Below are 22,984 nucleotides of genomic sequence, written 5' to 3'. Positions count from 1 at the left end.
CGCACGCGCACAACCCTTCCTGCGCGTGCCTGTTCATCTCTGTGCTCAGCAAAACGCCTCGTCCTCCCCCTGCGCATGCGCGATCGGTCGGCCAGGCCAAGTGCCTTGTGGCGACTAAGAAGTCGCAAGTTGGAGGAGCTGACCGGAGCGGGTGGCTAAATCGCGGCTGCCGGGCACTGGCGAGCCACCGTCTGCACCGCCCCGCGGGTGAGAGGCGGGGCGAGCTCCCACTCAGTCCCACCACCTCAGCTCGCCGCGTGGGGGCGAGGTCCCGGGGGCGTCCCGTTTTAAATACAATACAATCTCCCTTCCCCCCCCCCCCACGTTCGCCTCAGGCGAATGGGGCGCGACTGCGCCTGCGCCGGGGAGACGCGAGGGGAAACCGCGACTGCGCCTGCGCCGGGGAGACGCGAGGGGAAACCGCGCCTGCGCGACGCGAGCCTGCCTCCGAGGGGGGGCCCCGCAGAGGCTGCTGGGAGCTTCCTGGCCCGCACCGAACGCGAGCGGGAGGGTTGCGTCCTGCCTGCCGGGGCGGGGTGAGGTGAGGGCGGGGCTCGCCGGGGGGGGGGGGAGCTTTCGAAAAGCCCCCTTGGGAGGCGCGCGGCCAGCGGGGGGCCCCCCACCCGCGCACGGGGGCGGCTGGAGGCCTCGGGCGGCGCGGGGCCCGGGCAGCCCCTAGCAGCGGCGGGGGGGGGGGCCTGTCCGCCAGCTCAGTCTGTGCCTAGTTCCCGTCCTGGGCTGGACCCCCCCCCCGGGCTTGGGGAGCAGCAGCCCCCCCCGCGTTATCTGAACATGCTGCCCAGCCCCTCCCCTGTGGCCCTGTGCGTGCCCCGGGAGCACGTCCCTTTGCAAACCGCCGGTGGGTTTCTGGGAGGGTGTAAAATCCTCCAACCAGTTAACCGATTCAACGCTATGGGGGGGGGGGGGGGCCTGGAGTAGCCCCCATGCCAGACCGGGCTGCTCTCTGCATGCCCTGGCCAGCCCCCAGGCTGCTCCGGCCCAACTGGAGTGCTGTCTGCCCGCAGCTGGTGGGGAGGCTGCTCCAGCCCCGTGAACCGTCTTTACCTGTTAACCGTTCGCCTCCTTAATTTCAGTCAGAAAACTGAGCATCTTTCTTGCGACAGAGTAGAAATGGCCTCAAGACGAATTACGCGGGAGACTTTTGATGCCGTGGTGCAAGACAAAGTGAAAAGGTATCGGATGGACCGAAGCGATGCTATAGAAGAAACAATCCATAATTTTAAAGGTAAGGCCCCACATGAACTCTTGATTTGCCTCACCTGTGGATTCGGGCAGTTGCTGTATGGATCATAATTTGTTAGTATTTGGACATTTTCTTACTATAAATTCTTATTAAATGTAAGTTTTCTCCGATTTGCATTTTGTAAGGGCAAAGGAGCGTTACCAACACTAGCTCAGTGAATTTATTTCAGTGTATAATAATGTCTCCCATGTATTTTCATCTAATAAAGCATTTAAATTAGAGATGTGAATGGGTGGTAACCCAGCAAGCATCACCCTAGCTAACCCTAACCCTAACCCTAACCCTAACCCTAACCCTCACCTGGCCTCTGCATGGGGTTGCTGGCTCCCACCCCATGCAGGACCGGGAGCGAAGGAGGTCCCTTGCTTGCTGTCCTCTAAGATGGAGTGATCCGTGCCTATGATGGGGGAGGGCTGGGCTGGAGTGTCCCCTCTGTCTGCTGGTGGGAATAGGGGTTGCTCTGGCCCAGCTGGGCTGCAGTGGCTCTCCCAGCTGCTCCTCCGTTAATCAGTTAACCATATGTTTAACTGGTTAACCAATTAAACTAGATTTTAAATTGCTCATTTAAAATAACACATTGGACCAAATTCTACTCCAGTCAGAGTCCGGCAACTGTTTATTTTCATTGGGACTTCAGACTCCTAATCATAACATAGACTTTTATCCTGCCTGTTTAATCATTGAAATAAGCACAGGTGTAATAGGGGGTCAGGTAATAAGAGGGGGCCATGTAGGTTCATGTCAACATATGGTAGTGTGCATTTCCTTTGTTTTTAAAAGGAAGAAAAACACAGCGGTGCTGGAGTCATGTCTAGCCATGTGTGCAGTATGTGATCTTCAGATGCTATTAACTTCATTATTTCTCATTCAGATGTCCTTAAACATGTTTGAAGTGCTAGTCCTGGAAGATAACTACTTCCATAGGACTGGAAATTTTAAAATAAGCTAGTTTGAATTAAATTTGAATTGACCAAGCTAGAAAGGTAGTGGCAGGAGTCAAGACAGGGCCTGGGGGATGTGGGAGGGCAGGAGGCTGTGGGCGAGTGAGGATTGAGAGGTGAGGAGGGACTCAGGGTGAGTTAGCCCATCCAGCAGGGTTTCTCTGCTCTCCCCTACTCCCTTTGGTACAGGGGCAGCAGTGTGAGAGGACAGGTGCTTCCCCAGGAACAAGTGCTCCTGGGGAGCCTACTTAAAAGCCAACTCCCCATGAGTATCAGCTCTCACCTGCCCCTCTTTGCACTGCGGCCTCTGGTACAGAGCCATCAACATAGTGGAGGCAGGGAGGTATAGAATCATAGAATATTAGAGCTGGTAGGGATATTGTGAGGTAATCAAGTCCAGTCCCCTGCCCTCATGGCAGGACCAAGCACCATCTAGATCAGTGGTCTCCAACCTTTTTACACCTAAGATCACTTTTTAAGTCTCAGAACAGGCGAAGATCTACTGCCCCGCCCCTTCCTTGAAGCCCCGCCTACATTACATGAGGAAATCTAATGTAAACGTACTGTGCAGATGCGCAGTTCAGAGGGGGCTCAAGAGCTACTCTTAGAGCCCCTGAGATCTACTGGTTGGTGACCACGGATCTAGATCATCCCTGATAGATGTCTATCCAACCTGCTCTTAAATATCTCCAGTGATGGAGCGTTCACAACTTTCCCAGGTAATTTATTCCAGTGTTTAATCAACCTGACCGTTAGGAGGTTTTTCCTAATATACAACCTAAACCTCCCTTGCTGCAATTTAAGCCCATGCTTCTTGGCCTATCCTCAGAGACCAAACAGAACAACTTTTCTCCCTCTTCCTTTCTAACACCCTTTTAGATACTTGAAAACTGCTATCGTGTCCCCTCTCAGTCGTCTTTTTTCTAAACTAAACCAGCCCAATTCTTTCAGTCTTCCTTCATAGCTCATGTTTTCTAATAATTTGTGTTGCTCTTCTCTGGACCCAATTTCTCCTCATCTTTCTTGAAATGTGGTGCCCAGAACTGGACACAATACTCCAATTGAGGTGTAAATCTGCACAGAGTAGAGCGGAAGAATGACTTCTGTTTTGCTCACAACACGCTTGTTAATGCATCTCAGAATCATGTTTGCTTTTTTTGCAACAGTGTCACACATGTTGACTCATGTTTAACTTATGGTCCACTATGAGCCCTAAATCCCTTTCAGTGGTACTCTTTCCTAGAAAATCACTTCTCATACTGTATGTGTGAAACTGGTTGTTCCTTCCTAAGTGGAGTACTTTGCATTTGTCTTTATTCATCCTATTTACCTCAGACCATTTCTCTAGTTTGTCCAGATTATTTTGAGTTTTGACCCTCTCCTCCAAAGCAGTTGCAACTCCTCCCAGCTTGATATTATCTGCAAACTTAATAAGCGTACTCTCTATGCCATCATCTAAATCATTGAGGAAGATATTGAACAGAATCAGTCCCGAAACAGACCCCTGTGGAACCCCATTTGTTATGCCCTTCCAGCATGATTGTGAACCGTTAATAACTACTCTCTGAGAATGGTTATCCAGTCAGTTATGCACCCACCTTAGATTAGGCCTCATCTAGGTTTCATTTCCCTAGTTTATTGTTAAGATGGTCATGCAAGACTGTGTCAAATGCCTTACTTAAGTCTAGGTATACCACTTCTCCCTTATCCACAAGGCTTGATATCCTATCAAAGAAAGTGATCAGGTGAAGAAAGTGAAAGTGATTTGGGGGCCATAGCTCTTACCATAGGAGGCTGATAGACTGATTCACAGATGGACACATTCTAAATATATATGTGACTCAAATGTTTTAAGTAATTATTTATCATGCAAAAACTTAGACATTTTTTATATGTATTGCTTTTCAATTACAAGGTGAAAAAAAGTATGAGAGAAATGTTTCATTGAATTGGACTTGGGTTCTAATTTGAGGGCGTGTTTAGGAGTGCTGGTTGCTCAGATTTCTAAATGTGCCTGAACACTTAGTACATAAAACATTTTATGTTGTCCTCATGTCTTCTTTTGAACTGTTCCTCGCAGCTCATTCAAGATCAGTTCCAAGATCCAGATATGAAGACAGTTTTCATGATGATGGAAGATACTCACATGATGGTCCCCAACACCATCCTCATGATGACTGGAGAGAAGACTCTAGAGAGGACTATCCAGGACCTTCTTACAGATCTAGTAGCCCTCTCATGAGGAAAGATAGCTACTACCATGACCACTATGGCCGCCCTGCCTCTCGGGACCGGGACTATGGCCGCCCTGCCTCTCGGGACCGGGACTATGGCCGCCCTGCCTCTCGGGACCGGGACTATGGCCGCCCTGCCTCTCGGGACCGGGACTATGGCCGCCCTGCCTCTCGGGACCGGGACTATGGCCGCCCTCACCCTCGGGAATCCTCCAGATTGCATGACTCAGACTTTGGCTCTTCTGAACTCTTGGGTGATTTTAGGTCACCAGGACTTCTAGAAGACGAGTACGGGAATGTAGAAAGTCAGGATTATGACCTGGAATATGGACTTCAATCTGAGAGTGAGTTTAGACCCCCAGTCCGCAGAGGCAACCTCAGTAGAGGAAGGATTCTGAGAGGAAAACCTATTACAAGAGTCTTGATTAAAAATAAAGTGTTTAAAGGAGATATCAAAACTCCTCTAAAGAAATGGAACACCAAAAAACCACTACCATTAACTAATCAGAAGTCCGCTCTGCAACCTGATCAGATGTCAGAAACTACAGAACGACCTAACCAGAGGTCTGCAATTGCTCAGCGCCCTAATCAGAAGCTAATCATACGACCTAATCAGAGGCCAACTGTGACAACCCAAAGGCCTGTTCTTCGACTTCCTAAGTCTGCGCATGTGTTCAGAGAGCTTAATCTTGATCTTGTGGACAAATCTGACATATTCTCAACCTTTGGAATAGAGATAATAAAATGGGCTGGATTTCACACAATAAAAAATGATGCAGAATTTCAACAGCTTTTTGGGGCTCTCTTTGAGCTGGAAACAGAAACGTGTGCAAAAATGCTTGCTTCGTTTAAATGCTCACTAAAGCCAGAGCACAGAGATTATTGTTTCTTTACTATCAAAAATTTACAACATGCTGCTTTGAAGACTCCCAAAGTAGACAATGAATTCTTAAATATGTTGTTGGACAAGGGTGCCATGAAGACTAAGAACTGCTTCTTTGAAGTCATAAAGCCTTTTGATAAGTACATAATGAGGCTCCAAGACCGTCTTCTAAAGAGTGTCACACCTCTGCTTATGGCCTGCAATGCCTATGAATTAAGTATCAAGACAAATGGCTTCAGTAATTCTGGAGAAATGGCAGGTGCTTTTGAGACCACCATTTCTCTGTGTCGTAAGTCCTTGGCACTTCTGGGCCAAACCTTTGCATTAGCTTCTGCTTTCAGGCAAGAGAAAATACTTGAAGCTATTGGTCTCCAGGAAATGGCTCCAACACCAACTTCATTCCCAAATTTTGATGATTCAACATTATTTGGAAGAGAATATATAGAAAACTTGAAAGTATGGCTTGAGAAAAGTGGCTATTCAATTCAGATGAAGAAAATAGAACCTGAGTCAACAATACAGCTTAAAAAAATGGCTCCTGACACAAAACCTAAAAGTAAGAGTAAGTAAAATGCCATAAAACCACGATGTCCAACCAGTTCTGAAGCAGCAGCCATCTAGCCAGTTAGCTACACTCAGCTAGCCAAATAGCCACATATGGCTAGTGTGTTGGACACCACAGCCATACAATAACTTTGACACATTTATTAGATTTTTTTTTCATATAATCATAGAAGTTAGGGACATTGTTGGCAGTTCCCCTTCATCAGGGAATGAGAGGAAAGTACACATTTTGCTGCATTACTCACTCTGGCTGTAGAGAGTGCAGGGGACAGATGAGCTGTGTGCTTTGCTGTCACTCCCTAATAGAGACAGAAAGAGGAAGAGCAAACAGCCCTGGTATGAGTTTTCCTTTTTTCCCCCTCTTTGCCCCCCCCCCCCCCCAAAAAAAAAAGTTAAGGACCTGAGCCACATTAGATAAATAATGCTAGTTCCTTATACTGGCAGTCTCCGGGTTACATGGATCCGACTTACATCAGATCCCTACTTACAAACGGGGTGAGGCAACCCCGCACTAGCTGCTTCCCCCCAGCAGACCAGGGAGACGCGAAGCTAGCGTCGTTCCCCCCCAGCAGACCAGGGAGACGCGGAGCGGCTTTTCTCAGCAGACACCTCAGCTTGAGAATAAAGGACTGAGGGAAGTGAGGTGTGGGAGAATAAAACTGAGCTCTGGAGAAATGTTTGGCTAGAGTTTCCCCTACAATATGTACCAGTTCCGACTTACATACAAATTCAACTTAAGAACAAACCTACAGTCCCTATCTTGTACGTAACCCGCGGACTGCCTGTAATACACTTATTGATGTTTAGTCTAGATTTAAATGTTCCAAATGATAGGACTTCCTCAATTTGCCTTGAGTGAAAATGTGAAAAGCAAACTATTTGTTAAAGTGGTATTCAAATATAACTAATTTTCACCACACTCTTTGCATGTATATAAATCTCATTTTGTAGCTGAATTAATTTGTCCAGATTATGTAAGTGATCAGTGACAGATCCACAATTACATTTTGTAGGGTCACAGCACCAGCCCAGTTCTCTGTCCCTTAAGCCACACTGCTCATAATGGTGCTGTTCCAGACCTAAGAGCTCCCCAACATTTTTCCCTGATTTTTTTTTTTTAGTCAAAATTTTCCATTTCTTAATTTATTCTCATTAATTCTACCTGCATCTTTTCTGTTAATATTTAAAAGATGGGAAAGTGCATCTGTAAAACCACAAATGTTGAGAGGCAGACACTGAGGTAAATATAGTAGGTGAAACTACTGTTGACTTTTTTAAATTTGACTTAAGTTTCAAGCGGGACTAAATTCCTCTAAAGACTACCTTACACCAGTCCCTGTAGTTTCCCGGTAGACGCTTCTCACTAATTCATTACATTGCTGTTTGTCATGACTGTTTGGTTGTGCAGGACTGTATTAAAAAAACATAATTATAAAATTTGTATCTGCATCCAATCCACCAAATGCAAAGAATAGTCCATTAGTGGATATCTGTAGATTTGCAGGGCTCTAATTATTAAACCAGATGTTAGTTCTTATGACACTTTTATTCAAGCAAATTTGAAATAATTGTAAATGAAATTCTGAGATGTTTTCTTTCAGATGATGCTAAAATTGATTATATTGCAAACAGTGGCTTTTCTGTTGAGATAAATAGTTACCTTTATTCATTCTGAAAGATTTGTTCTTTATAATGTCTACTACTACTAATAGCTGTTGATTCCATCATCCTCGGTGTGTTGTAATTTTCTTCAATATTTCCTCCATTATTTGACTGGGAATTGAAACTAGACTTAAATTTCCTGGAGGTTAGGTCCATAAATGGCTACTAGCCAGGGGATAAAATTGGTGTCCCTCGCCTCTATTTGTCAGAGGCTGGAGAGGGATGGCAGGAGACAAATCTCTTGATCATTGTCTTCGGTCCACCCTCTCTGGGGCACCTAGTGCTGGCCACTGTTGGCAGACAGGATACTGGGCTAGATGGACCTTTGGTCTGACCCAGTACTGCCGTTCTCATGTTGTTCTTATGTACTGCTACTAATTGTTGTGCTATAAAACTAGTATAATTAATATCCTGCCACGTATTTCCCTATATTCTTTGATTATTGCATGATCACTTCCCCCTTTTATTATGCTGATTACACCTAAAATATCAGTCTAGCGAAAATGGGCCTGTAGTGTGTTAACAATAGCGGGCTTACTGCTGGAATATTGTTATAAACCTGGTTGGACATCTTCACATCTTATTAACAAGAATAATACAATTACCGTGCCCTTTTGTCATTACAGTTCCACAGCGAGCTGATCGGAGAGTTGTAGAGACAATTGAAAAACTAGTGAAAAGTATTGTTAGTGGCACTTTGTCAGCAAAAGAGAGAACTGCTCAGAAGAGCTGTCCTGAATATTGGTAGGTATCTTGGAGAAGTTAGTTCTAAATGAATAGTAGTACCTGAGAATTATAAACACCTTGAGGAGGAAGGTTGGTTGTAACTCTGAAATCTTTGTACTTCTGAGCAAAACATTATGGGGATTCTATCAAAAGTTTACAACTGAACATTGACTTAATACATCTTTGAAATTTTATTATGCAGAAGAAAAATGCTGCTTTTCCTTTATTTTTTAGCAGCTCACGTTTGACACAATCTTGTTCTGTCTGTGTGTTTGTTTCTGGTCCCTGCTCCTTCCTGATTGTGTACTTCGGTTCCAGGTGATGTATGTGGTTGACTGATCAGTTTTTAACTCTGATGGTTATAATTCTGAGATTCAACTGAAACGTACTTGTTTGCCCTATTTAGTGTCTGATCCTGCTCCATTCAAGTCAGTGCCATGACATTCTTGAAATATGGGGGTTGTTTTCAGTATATGTGTTCACATGCTGTATGTGTTCTTCTTTTCTAATGTAGGTTCTTGTCTGAAGAAGATAGTCTAGAATATAAATACTACAGACTAAAGTTATCAGAGATGCAAAGATTGACATCATCTGCAAAGGAAGGAGGCAGAGAGGGGAAAACACCAGAAGAATCTGCAACAGAATCAGTGAGGGCAATGTTGTATGCCAGGAAAGTAGCAAGTATCAAGAAAAGGCTATTTAAAAGAAAAAGACTTGGAATTTTTACACAGCATGGAGTTAGAGGCAGGAAAGTGAGAAAATCAACCATAGGGACACAGACTGTGCTTTCAGCTGGCACGATGCTGAAACGTCAAGACAAGCTCACCCAAGGTTCGGTCCAGTCAAAATCTTCCATATCAGAAATCAGCATGTCTGAGAAGAACTCTTCTTTGGACACAGCTGGCTCCTCACAGCATGTCACCAGTCCAGAAGTTTCTCTGTCACTGGGAGAAGGGGCAGACACTGAGGATTTATTGGCATCCACTGGACATTCCCAGGCAATGTTGTCTCAATTTCCTGATGGTAGGTGAAGATCTGAGATTAGATCTTAAATTCTCTAGTAGTATGAACAAGGCATTAAGATATGAGTAAAATAGTCTACTTGGTAGTATTATTTTTCATGTCATAGTGTCTTGAGAGTTTAATTACTATATAGACCCCATTGTTCTACGCATTGTACAAACATACTGTTTTCTCACTTGCAGTGGATGCTAAAACAATGGAAACTGCTGAGAAGCTTGCCAAATTTGTTGCTCAGGTGGGACCAGAAATTGAGCAGTTCAGCATAGATAACAGTGCAGACAACCCCGATCTTTGGTGAGTAACCTACATATTCATTTGTGTAAATAGTCTAATAAGAGAAATTACAATATCAAGCTTTTAATGTAGAATTACCGTTTGACACGTAGATCTGTCTTTTGGCTATTGGCTAAGGCCTTGCTCATTCAGTTACATAGATCTTTGTTTAATATCACTGGCTATGTCTACGCTGCCAGTTACAGCGCTGTTCACAGAGTGCTGCAAGGAAACCACTGTTGTGTGTCCACTGTGCTCCTTGTGATGGTGGAGCATGTTTGCAGTGCCACATGGGGCAGTCAGCATCACATGGTGCAAGTTTCCCAGTCCTATTGCTCCATGCTACTACATTGAGAGCAGCTTCTGCAGAAGCCCAGGGGAAGGGGTGAGAGTGCGACGGAGAGCGTGTATGTGTATGAGGGAGAGAATAAAAGACTGTTTTGGGGATCTCACCATGCTGTCTCGTAAATTCAGATAGCTGTAGGAAACAATCCATCTGTGGAGAGGGGGTCCCCCTGCTAAATCCCCTTAATCAGTTAATCGGTCAAACATTATGCTTATCCAGTTAACCAATTAAATAGGATTTTGCATCGCTACCCTCTGCCCCCCGCCTTCCTCCCCAGCTTTTTGTACAGCTCTCTCTCTCACACAGATGCCTGCCTGTGTGTTCAATAACAGGAACATTCCACTTGAATGGTTTGCTCCATGTCCTGGGGCAAATCCATCCAGGACATGGAGCAAATCCATACAGCATGCAGGCTGCCCTATGAAGCTCTGGATATGCATATGCCTGTAGGGCAGACAGCAGAGTTCAAAAATAAGGAGCAGAGAGGATGTGAGGGATTATGGGCCATTTCCGGAGGCCAGTCAGAATGCAGCAAAAAATTCAAGTGTCCACACTGGAACCCCAAGGCTGTATCCATAGTGCAGCAAGCTCTATTCTTCTCGTCAAGGTGAATTACCTAGAGTGCAGAATCTGCAGTTTTAGTTCATGCTAAGTGCCTTGCCAGTATGGACACCTCAGGAGTTACAGCACTGGGAGCTGATTTAATGTGCTGTGACTTGCCAGTGTAGATTTGGCCACTGTGTTTTGGTTCTTAAAGAAGATATCAACTGTAAATTTAAATATTTATAGGAATAGAGGATTTGGATTTGTTTTACCAAGTCAAAATATTTGTCTTTCTTTAACTTATTGTCCTTAGTGGTCAATATGTGAAGCTGAGAGGAGACTAGAATCTCTCCAGAATGCACAGACGTTGTGATAAATGGGAGATGTAATTTTTTTACATCCAAAGCAATTGTGCAACCCAAAGCAATTCTTTGAGGATGTCAACAAATGTGGACAAGAGTGATTTAGTAGATGTAGAGTACTTGGACTTTCAGAGAACTTTTGACAAGGACCCTCATCAAATGCTGTTAAGCAAAGTAGGCAATCAATGGATAAGAAGGACATTCCTATCATGGATCAATAGCTGATGAAATGGTAGCAAACAAAGGGTAGGAATAAATAGTCGCTTTCACAATAGAGAGAGGTAAAAAGTGGGGTCTTCCAAAGATCTGTACTTGGGCTTGTGCTGTTCAATATACTCATAAATGTTTTGGAAAAGGGGGTAAACAGTGAAGTGGCAAAGTTTGCAGATGTTACAAAATTACTCAGGGTAGGTCAGGCCAAAGCTGACTGAAGCATTGCAAAGGGATCGATCTCTTCAAACTCGGTGACTGGGCAACAAAATGGCAGATGAAATTCAACGCTGATAAATGCAAAGTAATGCACATATATATAGTAGCCCAATGTCTGTGACTCTGAAACGCTGGCTGTTCCCTCTGGGCAGCGCTGTTTCCTCCTGCCGTGGCACTCAACTAACTTCTGTGCCGCTCAGCCAGGGCGCTGCGTGGGAGCAAGCGGCACAAGTGGCTGTTTGGGGTCCGCGCTCCCCATGCAGCAATGGGGACCGTGGGGCCCAAACGGCCGCTTGCTCCCCCGCGGTGGCCCGGCTGAGCAGCGCAGAAGTCAGCCAAGTGCCACGGCAGGAGGGGAAGCAAGGTGGGGTGGTGACATACACGGCCAGGGAGCAGGGCCTGGCCGTGTACTTCACCACCCTGCCCTCCTTCGCCTCCTGCCATGGTGCTTGGCTGAGTTCTGCGCTGTTCAGCTGGGCTGCCACGGTGGAGACCAAACAGCTGCTTGCTCCCCCGCGACAGCCTGGCTGAACGGCACAGAACTCAGCCAAGTGCCACGGCGGGAGGTGAAGAGTGGCAGGGCGGTGTCATACACACCCAGGGGGCGGGACCTGCACAAGCGTGCATCCCCGATGGAGACAAAGAGCAGAGAGTGAGTGAGAGGCAGGAGGAGGAGGAGGAGAAGAGGAGAAAGGGAGAGTGAGAGGCAGAAGGGGGAGAAGAGAAAAAAAGAGCTGAGAGAGAGAGGCAGAAGGTGGAGGAGAGCTGAGGGGGGGGGAGGCAGTAGGAGGAAGAAAGAGCGAGAGACCGGAGGCTCAGGAGAGAAGACAGACGTGGAGGAGAGACCTGAAAATCCCATTTTATGATGGGCTAATTGGCTAGTTGGAAAATATTGTCCCAACTGTGAATACAAAATAATTTGATCTAAATTAGCAGTTAGCACTCTGTGATATTGGAGTCAGTGTACATAGCTGAGCAGATGTTTTCAGACAATGCACAGTGGAAATCCAGTAATAGGAAACAGAATGAAAGGAAATGTTAGGAAAGGGACAAATAATAAATATCATAATGCCACCATATAAATCCATCTGATATGCATACCTTGAAAATTGCAGCTCTGGTTAACCTATCTCAAAACATGGAAAAGTTAGAGGAGGACAACAGAATGATTAGAGTATGGAGTAACTTCCATGGGAGGAGAGATTAAAAAGAGTGGACAGTTCAACTTGTAAACGATGATCAAGGGGGAATATGAGAGAGGTCCATAAGATCATGAATGATGTGGCATAAGTGAAGAAGAAAGTGTTGTTTACACTTTTGTGCAACCCAAGAAGAGGGGTCACCCAGTGAAATTAATAGAAAATAGTTTTTAAACAAACATGAGGAAATACTACTTTGCACAATGCACCGGCAGCCTGTGGATCTCATTACTGTGAGATGTTGTGATGGCCAAAAATATTACAGGACTCCCATCCCCCCCCTCCTCCCCCCACCTCAAAAAAAGTTCATGGAGGATGGCTGTTAGCCAAGATGGTTAGAAATGTGGCTCTATGCTTTGGCTGTTCCTAAACCTCTGACTTCCAGAAGCTGGGACTAGACATCTAGGGATAGATTGCTTGATAAATTGCCCTGTTCTGTTCATTTCCTCTGAAGCACCTGGCACTGGAAGACAGGATATTGGGCTAGGTGGGCCATTGGCCTGGCCATTCTAAACTGTTTTTAGGATGTCGAACACGGTGGGCTAAAGCTATAAATTGGTACAACTCTACTGCTCTGTGGGCCTATGCTGATATGGGCCAAACTTTTGTTGGTGTAATGGCACTTGTCTCTTGGGCCAATTAGACTTTTTTGTATGTGGGTGAGAGCTCCTGTAGTAGTCCATAATAATACAAAAATAACACTGTAATGACTACATCAAACTTTTTTTTCTTTTTTTGCTAAATCCATATTTAGTATCTAATTATATGGGTGCTCCTAGGAATTCTCTTCTAGTTGTTGAATTTAAATGCTTTTCAATGCACTTTTTTGTCCAGGTTTCTGCAAGACCAAAACAGTTCTGCTTTCAAATTTTACCGAATGAAAGTCTATGAATTGTGCCCATCCATCAACTTTAGTGCTGTTTCAGAAATAGCTGTCCCTGGTGAAAGCGATAAACCTGAAGAGAGAAATTTGGATAATTTAGAAGAGGAGGAGGAGGAGGAAGAGGACAATGAGGAGGAAGAGGAAGAAGCTGAACTTGAAGAGAATATCTCTCAGACCTTGGAAGAAGTGGAAATGGAGCACACAGAGGAGGGGGAAGAAGAGGTCTCAGCAGGTGGAGCTGAGGAGGCTGCACCCAAAGAAATCCTGTCCAAAACAGGAGAAGATACTTCAACAAGTGAAATGCAACCAAGCTCAGCTTCTGATAGTACTACCCCAAATCTGTCAACACAGGTGCCAGCTTCTGCTCCTGGTACCCCTTTCCCTCGCAAAAGAATTAGTAGCAAATCTCTGAAAGTTGGCATGATTCCTGCATCTAAGAGGGTATGCCTCATAGAGGAACCAAAAGGTACGTATCATTTCAAGGGTGTTTTCTGGGTCCTCAGCAAGGAGTCCCTGAATTCCTATATATTTGTGGTTGCTGATTTCATAATATATATAAAAATGTTTGTTTAATAGCCATTGGCACATCCCAATGAACAGATGGACAGTCATTGCATTTTGATACAATAGTAAAACTTACTCCTAACTTGTGTGGTGTAGGGTTGTCTCAACAATGCTTGTATTCAGTGAGCATATGTGGATATTGCATACTCACACTCCTCTCTGCTGTTATTAAACAAAGGGAGAAAAAGGTGGGTTGGTGAAGGTCTTCCGTCATCTGTTTCTAGCTCTGGCAATAAACGTACATAGAAAGTCAGTCTGTTATGAACATTTTACAACATGAAAATATTCATCGGGAAGTATTTTCATTTGATATTTTTATCTCAAAAGTGGAATTTGTCAAGTAATGTGACAATATGGTAATGTTATTTCTTTTGTGTTGAGTGATACTTATGCGGAAAACTGACTACTGCACATGTTCACTGACTATTTTCATTAGTATCTTTACCACATATGGATAAAATTGACTCCATATGTGCAGTGGCAACAAGACACAATGAACTAATTTATGTGCCAGTCTGGATTTGGCTTTTCACCAAAATATTTTCAAAGTGAGTGGATCTAAAAGAAATATGAAGTCCTTGCAGAAATTGATCCTTAGACTATATTACTTTTGAGAGAGACTATCAAAGGTACGAAAAGTAGTTAGGTGCTTGATTCCCTTTGAAAGTGAATGGGAATTAAGTGCCTAGAGCTCACTTGTGCCTTGGAAAATCTTTGGGTTTTATGCACTCTAACCTTAATGTCTTTGGTAGTGGTAGTAGAGTAAGGCATTAAGTGAGAGTCATGAATATGTGTTTCACTAGTTCCATATTAAAATAGGTAACTTGCATGGTTGACTTTTGTCTTTGCTTTACTTCCCAGTACATGAACCTGTCAGAATTGCCTATGACAGACCCCGAGGTCGCCCTGTTACAAAGAAGAAGAAGGTGAGAAAATTGTATAATTTTACTCTGTCTTATGAAAATAATTCTATTGCAGCTTCTGTAAATTGCTGTCATGGCAGTCCGAACCTTAGGCCTGGATCCTGCAAAGAACAGCTCAGCACACAGTCAACCTCTGGAACTCTTTGCCAGAGGATGTGGGGAAGGCTAGAACTTTAACAGGGTTCAAAAAAGAGCTAGATAGATTCATGGAAGTTAGATCCATCAATGGTTATTAGCTAGAATGGGTAAAAATGGTTTCCCTAGCCCCTGTTTCTCTGGAGGTGTGGGTGACAGGAGGGATCATGTGGTGATTACCTTTTGTTTCCTCTCTCTGGGGCATCTGGTATTGGCCACTGTTGGCAGACAGGATACTGGACTAGATGGACCGTTGGTCTGACTCCGTATGGCCATTCTTATGTTCTAACAGGGCATTGTTTGAGAGTAGACAACTTCCCTCCATTCCCGGTGCATAGATTAAATAAACCAGTGACACAGTAAAGGTAACTTGTCAGATACATTGGTTTTAGTTCTCTGAAAAGTGGTTACACAAACTATTACTCTTAAGCTGACACTTTTCTTCATGATGAAGAAACCTAACACTTAAGCATATTCTTTTAAATCTGTTTCTGTACATTCAGGAACTTGGACACAGTTTGCAGGCAGTTTCTGATGAGGATGTACCAAAATCTCTTCCCTGGCTTTCTCTCTCTCTCTCTGCAGAAACCAAAAGACTTAGAATTTTTACAAAAGAAATTGACCGTTAAGAATGTGGGTTTCCAAATGCTGCAGAAGATGGGCTGGCAAGAAGGACGTGGCCTTGGTTCACAAGGAAAAGGAATCAAAGAGCCTGTGAAAGTGTATGTAATGGGAACAAACTGCAGAAATACTAGACTTATTTGGAAAATACCGTGCTGCTAGTAGCAATTGTGGGTCCCTGTCCTGTCCTGAGGGGATCAGTCCTGTGTCTTACTCCCACTCTTGATCTGCTCCTTGGGCTGCTCAGAGTTGAGACTGGAGGCCTCATGTATCTACTAATCAGTTTGGGTGAAGTTTTTTCCAAGGGGAGGCTGTTTCCTGCCACCTGAATGGACTTTGCTGAAGGCTGGGAGGAAATGCTTCCTTGAGGCTCTTTATTTACACAGCCTAAAATCTGGAGGGCACCCTGCTCTGTGTGGAAGCCTTGTAATATAGGGTGCCCTGCTCTGTTAGAAGGGGAAAAATAGATTTTTATTTTGCAAGCTTTCTGCATGCAGAATTCCAGTTGGTGCATTGTAATATATAGACTTCACTGGAGTTCCACACACAGTACTTATGTGTTAGGTAATACACCATCTCCACTGTAAACATAAGAGTCTTTCCACTGCATCCTGCAAAGAGGTAAGTGCATCTCCTAGAAGGTAAGCATGCATTTCTCTTGAAATGCATACATTATTATTTTACAAGCTTTTCTAAATTTCAGAGATGTCTTCTCCAGTGTTCTCCTCCAGGCCAGATAGTGGGTAATAGTTTTTCCAAGCTGCAAATAGAAACAAGGAGCTCAAAAAACATTTCAGTGCTTTACTTATATGGGAAATTCTGGCAGAATGAAATACTTTGTTGATTTATTGTTTTCTTTCTTAGGGAAACTTTTTCCCATCTTTCTTCTTCAACAGAATTCATTCATTTAGTTAGGTTAGGTGTCTTTTAGCCAAATGTGTGGTTTTGTACTTCTGGGATACCCTGTCTACCATTTTAGTCTCCCACCTCCTGCTTTCAAAACAGAATGCCCTATGGGAAAGTGACCTTTCTGGTCTTTAGCTTTCTACTTTCTTTCAAAATACTGGATCCTTAGCTTCCAGAACTCCTTATCCCAACACACTTGGAGGAGCCAAGAACTCCTGCAATCCTTTGGTTTCTCCAGCACACAATTAATAGTTGAGTGTTAAAGCCTTTTGGTCAAGCCATCTATTAATCTGCCGGGTTCTGGAAAAGGTTTAGATCCTCTCTAAAGGGAAGAGTTTTAGGCATGAAAATGTGCTGGTTTTTTTCCCCTAAAGTTAGCTGCTCTTTCATCTATGGAAAGGCACTTGCTCATAGCAGACAAATGAGAACTGTTTGTGCATGTACTTCTTGTACACTGCTCTCAGGAAAACTGGTCTGCCCTTTTAGGTTTAACTTACAGAGGGAACTGCAGTTCTCTCTCTAGGTAAACTCCAAAACACTGGGTTCTTTAATGGTCTAAGTTCTTTCCTTTCTCTCTGGAGGCATGTCTCAGGCCCAAATCTGAGATTATCTCAATGCGAGTGAGGCTATCCTGTGCAATTTACCTTCTTGTGTGTCACTGTAATAACTTTAATTGCTCTACAGAGCAGCTTTTCATCTATTAAGGGTGATTCGTGACCCTCCCTTTAGCAGTGCTGCATGCTTTGGAAACCATCCCGCCTTCTGTGGATAAGTACCACTCTGAGATGTGGTTAGAAGGCCCATACATTGGGTAATTCTATCTCACCAAAGAGGAGTGGACAGACATAATGTGTGTGAGGGTTTGGAGATAGTTCGGTGTAATGTTAAGAGTAGCCTTTGCATTTGATTGCTGTATTAAAGCAACAAGAGCATTTGTCTCCAGGGTTGGTGCATCACAGATATGTCATTCTTCTTGTGCGTGGAAATGGAACAGAAGCTTGAGGCCTGCCTATGATAGGGAAAAGATAATGGTTAGTCTTAGAAAGGTTGAGAATAACATCCCCTTTTTCCTCTTGAGTCCCTCTTCCATAGAGGAGATAAGAGATGAGGAATGAACGTGATGTCTCCTGATGGATCCAGAAATTACAGGAAGTTCAGTTATAGGAAATCACTACTGGTCTTATGTGCCTCTCTTCCTTTCAGAGAAGTGATTTCTTACAGCTATGGATTTAGTCAGTCCTGAGATTGAGCTGAGAGAGGTAGATGTGAAGGCAGAAGGTCTTTAGACTGGTTGTAAGAGTGATCATCTAACTTCTCTAATCAGTCATTTACACTCTTGCCCTGGAATGTATCCTAAAGGGGATTCTTGTAGATATGATAACAAGTATTGTGAAGTCTTCCAGGTTCACAAATCCATTATTACTTAAGCACCAATGGTTGGCACTGTACAAGACAGAAAATGAAGACAGTTCATGCCCTGAAGTGCTGACAGCCTAAAAGATGAAACAGAAAACATGCATTGGGAGATTCAGAGGAATGACGTGTTACAGACAGATATATTTCTTCACTGTTGTGGCATTTCTGTGATGCCTTTTGAGAAGATTTGTAATGCAATAGAAGTGGTGACTTGGTGAACCGGATAGGAACAGCCCTGTTTTTATGGGTCATGTGGAAAAAGGCACGCTTTGGACAATGGCCTATTCTAGCCAAGAAACCACAGTATTGTTAAGTAGTTTTATGCTCTTCCTGCAGAGATTTTTTTTAAACTGATCTTCCAAGGCAGATTCTGCCGGGATTGTAAGGGAGGAAAAAAATCTTCTTGGGGCTTGGTACCAGTCACAAAAGTTCCTGTAGACAGCAAAGGCTGCATCTCCTATAAAGAGTGCACAAATATTCCAGGGCTATATGACCATCTACCTGGCTTAGGTGGCTGAGGCTAAATGGTTATAGAAATTGGATAGTGAGGGTGGTTTCTTGATGCCTCTTGCGTTGAGTTCCTGCTCGTAACACAGCAAGGCCAGTTCTAGCTCACCGAACCCTGTGGTTGTGTTCAGGGCTGATGACTTTTTCTCTGATTTTTTTTTTTTCTCCAACATAAAGGTGGGGGATTAGTTCATGTTATAAAGTCCTTTAAAGATCATTCAAGTGTAGCTGATTTGAAGGATAAAACTTCTACAGAGGATCATTCTTTTTCGGGGAGAGGTTTCACTAAGCCTAGATTTTGGATAATGTGTCTTGCCAGCATGGACTGAAGACAGATGGGCTTTTGCCAGCTCAGAGTTCTCCTGGTTTACCCAGTCCAGTAGCTTCCCTTTTAAGATGTTGATATGCTATAGCCAGTGGTCCCCTCAGCTTTTGTTGGCCTTCCTAGTGCAAAGATGTGCTTTCCTCCTGAAGAAAGGGCACCACAGTTTTTAGCACCAGTGGGCCCAACTCCACCTCAGTTTGTTTGGTGTTAGAAACTATCAGAGACCATCAGGTTTTTTTTCGAAGAACAGTAGCCTGTGGTACAACCTTGGGAGACATTTTGTGTTCTGCACAGTTCCCAAGAAATCTGGTAGTTTCTGTGCCAACAATGCTACTTCTAGTGCCATCATTTTAAATAGGGACTCTGTGTGTCATGAATCAGGTGATCAACCCAAAGGCGTTTATGTGATTGTTGATTTGCTACGTAACTACCTGTGTTTCCATTTACTCAGCAATATCATATAACCTTGGCTTGTTTTCTGTTTCTGTCCATGGGGAGGAAAAGCTATACACAGTTAACCTGGCCTATTACAGCACACGGAGAAACTGAATTAGATTCTTCCTCTATAACTGTCTCTCTTTGAAGCTATTGCTATTATACATCTTTTCTACACTTTTTCAAATAATGTATTTGAATCAAATTGTGCTAACTATCCATTTTACTCCCTAGGGGTACTACCTCTGCAGGGGAGGGCTTGGGTGCTGCAGGGGAAGAAAATAAAGAAGATACATTTGATGTTTTCCGTCAAAGAATGATACAAATGTACAGGCAGAAAAGAGCAAGTAAATAGGTATGTGCAATGGACAAGTCTAGTTAATGAATTCCTGCAAATATTGAAATATTGCAGTTTTAAAAAGCATTTCTTTTAACAGAAGTGAAAGTGTTGCTGTGTTTCTTCAAATGTACCTGGGTTTTTATTATTTCGTTAAAATCCAGAACTACTTTGGACTGCTGAATTACCCACATCTTACTTTCTAGGTTTGACTCAAGAGACTCATTTGCTAGAAAATGTGGACATGCAAAAGCTGCTGTGTGAAAGGTTTTCAGCATACTGCCAGTATGAAGAACACACTGTGCTGTGGCAGTGAACTTGAATATTAATGTACCAAAACATTTTCTAAGATTAAAGTTAGCCTTGTACTTAGTTGTGCAAGCTGACAACTTGGATGTCATCTTCTAAGGAAGAAACAACTCATTTGCTCTGAGACGTGCTTGTTTACCTTTCTCTTTGGCCAAGAATGCCTACTATGTGATAAGATGGTTTGCTCCAAAAAATGTAAGCAGCATGAAAAATATGAGCTGGAAAAGCAGTCTGCCTCTTCCTCAGGCTGAGAAGATTGTCAAATTTGAATCTCTTTGAGAGATGGTTTTCCTCAGTACCAGATGTTTTATTTTATTAAGCTTTTTTGAATGGCTACATCTTTTGCACTGCTGCCATGATTCTAGACAAAGCAGTCCTTGATATGTTTTTCCTTTAAATCTTTAAAATAAGCATGCAGGCATCCATGCCTACCTGGGTAGGACGAACATAATGAATCCCTATAAGAATGCCCAACTCTGCTGCCTAACAAAAATTTCAGCTGCTGAGATTTTCACTGTAACAAGCAAGCAGTACCAGTTTTAAGTGTACTTCTTGTTTTTATGTGAATTTGCAGGTCTTGCTCAATAAAATCTTGTATCATTTCTTTCCCTCAAAGAAATAATGCTGCGAACAAGGTGTAACTTGGGTTCTGCAGAAGATTGGAACTGTTTTAAAATAGTAATGGAAGTCGAATATAGAAGATCATCTGGAAGCCAAACATCTGTTTTCTAAGTCAGAGCATCACTTTAGGGAGCCACCTTATTTCTAATCCTATTGAACATTGCTCTTCAGAAGTTCTTTTACTGCAAGACGCCAGGAAAATGAAACAAAACCTGACATTGTTAAAGAACTTTTGTATTCCATTGTTCTCTTTATTAAAAACAAAAATGAGACTCCAGTAATATACTCTATGCTTCAATAACAAAACAAAGCATTCTTAGTGAAGCAGTTCTGAAGAAATCAGGGAAGACTTTAGCAGTAGTGTTGGAGACAAATGTTCATGATTTAGTTGGATCATTTATCTTTCACCAGGTTTGCATGTCAGTAAAAAATCCATGTCTGGATTGCCCTAAGTGACAATTTAATAGTATCAGTTGCACTTTTTAGCCTGCTCCTTATTCTCCATCATTACACTTCTAAAAATAGTTGAGCCATCACTTTTTGTATGTGACAGTGGCAAACGTTACTTCCTCTTGAAAGAGAATGTCTTGATCTGATGCATGTTTAGCTTGCAGGAGAGTGCAGGTTGTTAATGATTCCATCTGGCATTATGTTGCTGTAATGCAAACAGTTTACGGTATAGTCGGTGCAAGAACCTTACAATAAATCCACTGTGTCCGGCATTCCTAAATGATGAACATGCGAGAACTTGATCTCTGGTTATCAACTCACTTGTCCCTATTGGGCAAAGGACAGTCATGGCCTCATTATAAAAATAAATAAACATGCCAATTGAAAGGGAGTATCTTAATTTTCATTCTTTAGCGCCAAAACCTTTTCATTCCTGTAAAATCAGTTAACTTATGAAAGCAAGATTTCTCTATGTGTTTATGAAAGCATTAAGCTATGATATGCCACTATATAATTTTCTGGTCACTCACTTTTAATAGCTGAAAGCACATGACTGCTTAAATCAGTAAATAGCAGATAAAAATGATTGGTACAGTTAAATTTTTCCATAAACGTCACATGCTTCTCCACCTTCACATTACAAGAAGTTAAAATGTCAGGACTATAAATACAGTATTTTCAAAGCTTACCTGATTCATCAGACTTTATTCAAGATATTTGGTGATGCTACAAAGATTTATCCCATAGGCCTTGCTTGGAAATGTTTAGAAACATGATCAGCACAATCATATTGGAGAAAGGCTGCCTTTTAAGTTCAGCTGGTACAGTATTTGGCAGTATTATACTTACCTCACAGGGAGCTATCTGGAGGTTTTTTCCGCCGCACTTTTCCCTTTCCCATGCTTAATTAGACATTGTATTGAAAAAAACTGAGTCTTTTTTTTAAAGAGGAGTTCTACCATTCATGGTCTGTGTTAAGTGACACTCTGGAACCAATACTGTTGACCCCAGAGTTATTTCTCATACCCACTAGTATGGGTTTAACTTTCCTTTTTGGTTTCATTGACAAAGCTGCCATTGTTGCTGTTTACAGTTATTTTATTTTATTTTTTCCACATGCTTCCAGTTCACCTCTTCTTTCACATTTACATTTTGGAAGCAAATCTCTTGACTACATGCTGTGTGATTTGCAGAAAAAGACAAATCAATGTGTGGCTTCACACTATGTTGGGATCTATTTTCTCAGCCCCCTCGACCCTGATCACCATTCTGGCCTGTTCTGGTTTAAACAGATTGGGCACCGTACCGTTTGGGGTACATTTGCTGAACACTACTTATCCAGTCTGGAAAAATTCAGTATCCTGACTGGAAAATGGTACATTCCCTGCTGATTTCAACTCCGTTTAGAGCAATTTCCTTGAGTATTATGCATTCTTGAAAATAAATGTGAACAATAGTTCCTAGGGGAATCTTAATCTGCTGCCCTGGATAACTGTAGTATGGTCAATCGTTCTTGTGCCAAGCTTTGATGTTGGACAAGATATCAGCAGAGCAGCACTGGTGCTAAGATTCCAGTGTTGCTCTCAAGTGGGTTTCTGTGTACCCCTTTTATCTTGTTTCACCAAGAGATGACCTTACTGTCCTTTTGCAAAAGGATTCCCCCCACCCCTTTATTTTAACCTGCTTTTGCAGGCAGCTCTGATTTGAAAATTTAAATACAGGTACATGTGTGAAACATTGTGCAGATACATTACCTTGTTTACTAGTTTCTTTTCTGTTATTTTAGTGTCCAGGCTCTCTTCCATGAAGACTACAAGCATCAGTGAACATTTTAACTAACTTCAGTGGTGTGTCTGCTGTCTTTTGGTTGTTTTTACTGTTAGTGATCTTGTAGAGCAATTTGCTAGTTTTCGTTCTGTGCAAATTCGCAGTCGTGCTAAGCTAGTAATAAATAGATGCTTAATTATTGGATAACTGAAGTTTTCTTTTTAGTACAAGTGAAGATGTTAACATTGTTAATCCTTTAAAATCTGCAATAAATGTAGAGGTAAAACCTGGTTTCAATGATGTTTTGCTTGTGAATGTGGGAATCATGCACCACTT

General features: G+C 42.9%; 1 protein-coding gene across 10 annotated transcripts; it reads left to right on the top strand.

Annotated features, from left to right (window-relative positions):
• Positions 1-27: 27 nt before the first annotated feature.
• On the top strand, positions 28-22,939 carry SUGP2 (SURP and G-patch domain containing 2). Of its 10 annotated transcripts, none has more exons than XM_075902848.2 (11): positions 516-536; positions 1,095-1,246; positions 4,286-5,884; positions 8,175-8,292; positions 8,789-9,297; positions 9,480-9,591; positions 13,284-13,798; positions 14,758-14,822; positions 15,540-15,676; positions 19,399-19,519; positions 22,668-22,939. In XM_075902848.2, the coding sequence occupies exons 2-10, from the start codon at positions 1,132-1,134 to the stop codon at positions 19,517-19,519; spliced, it is 3,291 nt and encodes a 1,096-aa protein (XP_075758963.2). In that variant the 5' UTR covers positions 516-536; positions 1,095-1,131; the 3' UTR covers positions 22,668-22,939. The 10 variants fall into 10 exon arrangements, with proteins under 10 accessions (XP_075758970.2, XP_075758971.2, XP_075758966.2 ...); XM_075902846.2 differs by having other exon boundaries at positions 20,427-22,939; XM_075902847.2 differs by having other exon boundaries at positions 19,708-22,939.
• The last annotated feature ends 45 nt before the right edge of the window (positions 22,940-22,984 follow it).

Source organism: Pelodiscus sinensis, chromosome 32 (assembly GCF_052426305.1).
Source record: "Pelodiscus sinensis isolate ZL-2025 chromosome 32, ASM5242630v1, whole genome shotgun sequence".
Classification (NCBI taxonomy): domain Eukaryota; kingdom Metazoa; phylum Chordata; order Testudines; family Trionychidae; genus Pelodiscus; species Pelodiscus sinensis.
Note: the sequence above shows the minus strand (reverse complement) of the source record. Positions and strands in the feature narration are given on the sequence as shown.